Here is a 3744-nt window from a genome sequence, read left to right on the forward strand (position 1 = left end):
GTGTGGTTTGCTCCTTGTTTCCTATCGAACATCTATTGTCCTGATCTCTCCTCTGTCTTTTTTGTGTTTGTTCATCTCTCTAATCTTCGGCACTTATATGACCTTATTGCTTATTGTGTTGCAAGTGCCGTAAAACTCTTACTTAAACTAAGCATTTTATGTATACACCATGTATTGAAAGAGTGGGTGGTAGGTGGGTGTTCTTATGTGGTTTGCTCCTTTTTTCCTATCCAACATCTATTGTACTTATATGTATATATATGTAAGCTGACAAAATGCATTTTGTTTCATTTTGGCGCCAAATTATTTTATTTGCTTAATCGAAAGCCTGATCCGTTACTCTATTTGTGAGAAAAATGAAAGTGAAATCATGATTGGTTTTTGGATAAATTAAAATTAAAATTTCTGAAAAACTCTATTTACTTATGAATGGTTATGGTGACAAATAAAAAACATTTTTTCTCGAAATTGCTGTGAATTTTAAAAAAAGGCGTTTTGTCAGCTTACGGCAGTATTCATGTTGCAAGTTCCGTAAAACCATTCTAAAACATGCTCTTGGCCCGGACCGGCAGGGAAAAGCAGTCTGCCTTGTAAATTGTCAAAATTTCGTCCCTCGGAGTATTAAGCCTTTTAGTCATAGCATCCCTAATCTCTCCCTTTCTTGACTGTTATGCAGAGTAGTTTGCAGGGATATAAGTGAGTTCTTTGTCAGTATATTGCTTAATTTAGTTGACATGAAACTGGGAAGTTTGCAGAAAATCTTGACTTATGGGCATGCTTCCTTTAGATTGATAATTGTGTCAGCATAGTTTGAATTGTGTGGTTTTTTTGCCCTTAATTTAGAATCCACATGTTTTGTGTTTATTTCCAGTAAGTTGTAGTATTTTTTTGTGGGACTTAACATTTTTTCTTCTTCTATTTTTCAGGTCGCTGCATCATTGAAGGAATATGAGAGCAAGTAACGCCTAGAGCTGCAGAAGAAAGACACTGGTACTAAAGCAATGTTCTCAAATTAAGGGGAAATATTCGGTCACAAGTTAATGATACAGGCAAGTCATTACAAAATTAAGCATGAGTTTGTATTTGGTCATGGCATTGTGCAGGGCTCACACTTTGATGTACCAGTCAAGACTTGGGTTGGTGAGAGTTTTGCAGCACTCAAGTAGTAGGAAATCATTGTAAAGTCATATCAGTGGAAATAAGGCACACCAACAATGGAGAGTGACGAAGATCAGATGGCTGGCTCTATCTCCAAGTCCAGCTCTTTCTCCCCGAAAGTGACGCGTCCCAAGCTACCTCCTTTCGCCGGGTCGGGAAGCCGGTCTGTGAGCCCCCGAGCGAAGACTGACCCAGGCCGAGGGGAAATCAAAGCGATCATGGAGGACATCATGAACTTGAAAAAGACGGACTGGAAAACCTTCAGCCGCTCCCGCACGTCTCCCCACTCCAAGGGCAAGTCCATGTCAACCAACACCTCGCCGAATTCTTCCCCTCGCATTGGGTCTCCGGTAGCAGACGAGTCAAGGTCAGGTTTGACACGAGATCGGAGCCGCAGTCTCAAACTACTGACAGACAGGCTAAAGAACAAGAACACAGGTGCCAAACCCCCTGTACCCGAGAAGAAGCCGGAGGACGAAGCGAAAGATGTCGTCATTGTTTCGAGGACGATCGAGTTACAGCCCTCCGGCAACAAATGCGAGCAGTGGACACCACACAATGCGTCGGTGCCGAGCCTTCCTCCGGGCGGGAGCCCTCGACGTAGTCCAGACAGACGATCCATGGAACGGACGTACGAGCAGATACCAGAGTTCCCGGAAGATGCTGAGCAGGAGGCAGAAGCAGAAGGTGCGAAGTCGCCTTTGACGGCTTCTTCCGAGGAAAGCTTTAGGTCAGCCCCGGAGGTACCAGACGATGGCGCCCGAGAGAAAAGCCCAGACAGCGACTACGCGGGCGGGATTCGCGAGAAGTCTCCGGACAGCGAAGGAGGCTGCAGCGGTAAATCTCAAGACGACTACGACCGTCACCATGGAGACAAATACAAGCCAGTGGACGACGAAGGTATTGGGGAAGGAGGAGAGGCATCTGCTCCAGTTGTCAGCACCTACATCTATCATCCTATTCCTCGGAACTCAAAGTTTTTACAGTTAGCAGCAACAAAGCCGCCAAAGCGGTTTCCCCCAGAGCGGAGGTCTGGTATCACCATGCTGGCAACTCGGGGTCGGGTCGGGGGGATAAGTAAGTCCACCGGTGACGACCACAGACCAAGCGATGACCAGCCTTCGCGACAACAACGGCTCCAGAGGCGCAGCGATTCCGCCAAGTCTACGGCTCCCAAGTCCTCGCCAAGATTCATAACCCACCCTCCTCACATGAAAGCCTCCCACAAAGAAGCTGGCTCGGTGGACACAAATGGTTTCGCTGCCTTGAAGTCGACAGGGGACAGTGAAGACGAACTCAAGCAGCATAGCCAGGTGTCGCTCGCTGACAGCCAGTTTGCCAGTGAACTTTCGGACGAACCTACATACCAGGACGTTGTTGATTGTGTTACGTTAGACAGTAATAACGATGTTTCCGACCGCAAGAATGGGAAGTCGACGAAACAGAAATCCAAAAGTGATCCCAGTGGGGACCGGGCTCGGGAGATGCTGGAGTTTCCTCAGAGCTTGGAAAGCCCTCAGTCTCACAGTGCTCCCCTCCTCTCGGAAGAAGAGCTGGAAGCGATGGGCTTCCACAAAGGTATGACCATTTCCGAGGAGGACGCGCGGCAGAAGTCTCGCTCGGAGACGCTCCTGTCCTCCCCGAGTAACCTGGACGATGAGGGCAGGGAGGAGCATAGCTCTGGAGGTGAGGACGACGACGGGAGTGTGGAGTGCTACAAGGGTTCCGACACCGCTGCCCAGGATAGCAGCGAGTTTGTCGCCCTCAGCCCCACAGCAGGGTCGTCCAAATCCTCCTCCAAATCCATCGTCATATCAGCCCCCGGCACCCCTCACGGTCCCTCTCCGGCTCCGTCTTCGGAGCGACCCACCAACCTCCTCAGCGTCCCGACGTCCACGAGCGGAGGCGGCTCCGGCAGGAAGCCCAACATATTTCGCAGTGCCAGTTCGGCCAGTGTGCTGCAGAGCCGAAAGCCCGTGGGCTCCCCCTTGCGCGAGAAAGACGTGGTAAGGAAGTACAGCATTACCTCGGACGAAGCCATGATCAACTCCAAGTCGTCTGTCAATCTGGTCCCGGATTTCTTGCCCATTGGGGATACGTCCAACGCCGCGTCTATGCCTGCCGTGTGGAATAAGGATAGACTTCATAGCTCAGACTCACCGGAGAGGGAGCCTGGTTTCATCAAGGTAGGATTTTATGTCTCTATGTAATATAGTTTTGGACCTTTTTCATCTCATAGGCGGCCTATTTAAAGATTGTGTCCAGGGGAGGGGGTGGAGGGGGGGGGGTGTTAAAACATTTTACTAGGAGAAACCTCTTTCTTATTACTAATGGTAATGAATTTTCCAAAAACTACTTTCTTGAAACTACGAACGGGAACAGCATTCCTTGAATTGTAGCTCAAAGTGTAGTTAACTGTGCAACTTGCTAGATGTTACCCTGCACTTCGGTGTAGTGGGGGAATCCCAGTCCTGGTATGTCTTTTATGTTACGCTGATGGTACCAGTGTCGTTGTCAGTCTTCTTCATCTCCTCCAAAGGAAGCATCATCGTCTTCATCGTTTTCCTCCTCCTCCTCCTCCTCCTC

General features: G+C 48.8%; 1 protein-coding gene across 1 annotated transcript in view; it reads left to right on the forward strand.

The window, feature by feature from the left end:
- Positions 1-3345, forward strand: part of LOC101850860 — a gene marked incomplete at its 3' end in the record, with an annotated part of 13466 nt that extends 10121 nt beyond the window's left edge. Inside the window, 1 exon segment of the mRNA XM_035973359.1 lies at positions 927-3345. Within this exon segment, the coding sequence (XP_035829252.1) occupies positions 1215-3345 (2131 nt within the window).
- Between the last annotated feature and the right edge of the window lie 399 nt (positions 3346-3744).

This window comes from Aplysia californica, unplaced genomic scaffold (genome assembly GCF_000002075.1).
Source record: "Aplysia californica isolate F4 #8 unplaced genomic scaffold, AplCal3.0 scaffold01161, whole genome shotgun sequence".
Classification (NCBI taxonomy): Eukaryota; Metazoa; Mollusca; class Gastropoda; order Aplysiida; family Aplysiidae; genus Aplysia; species Aplysia californica.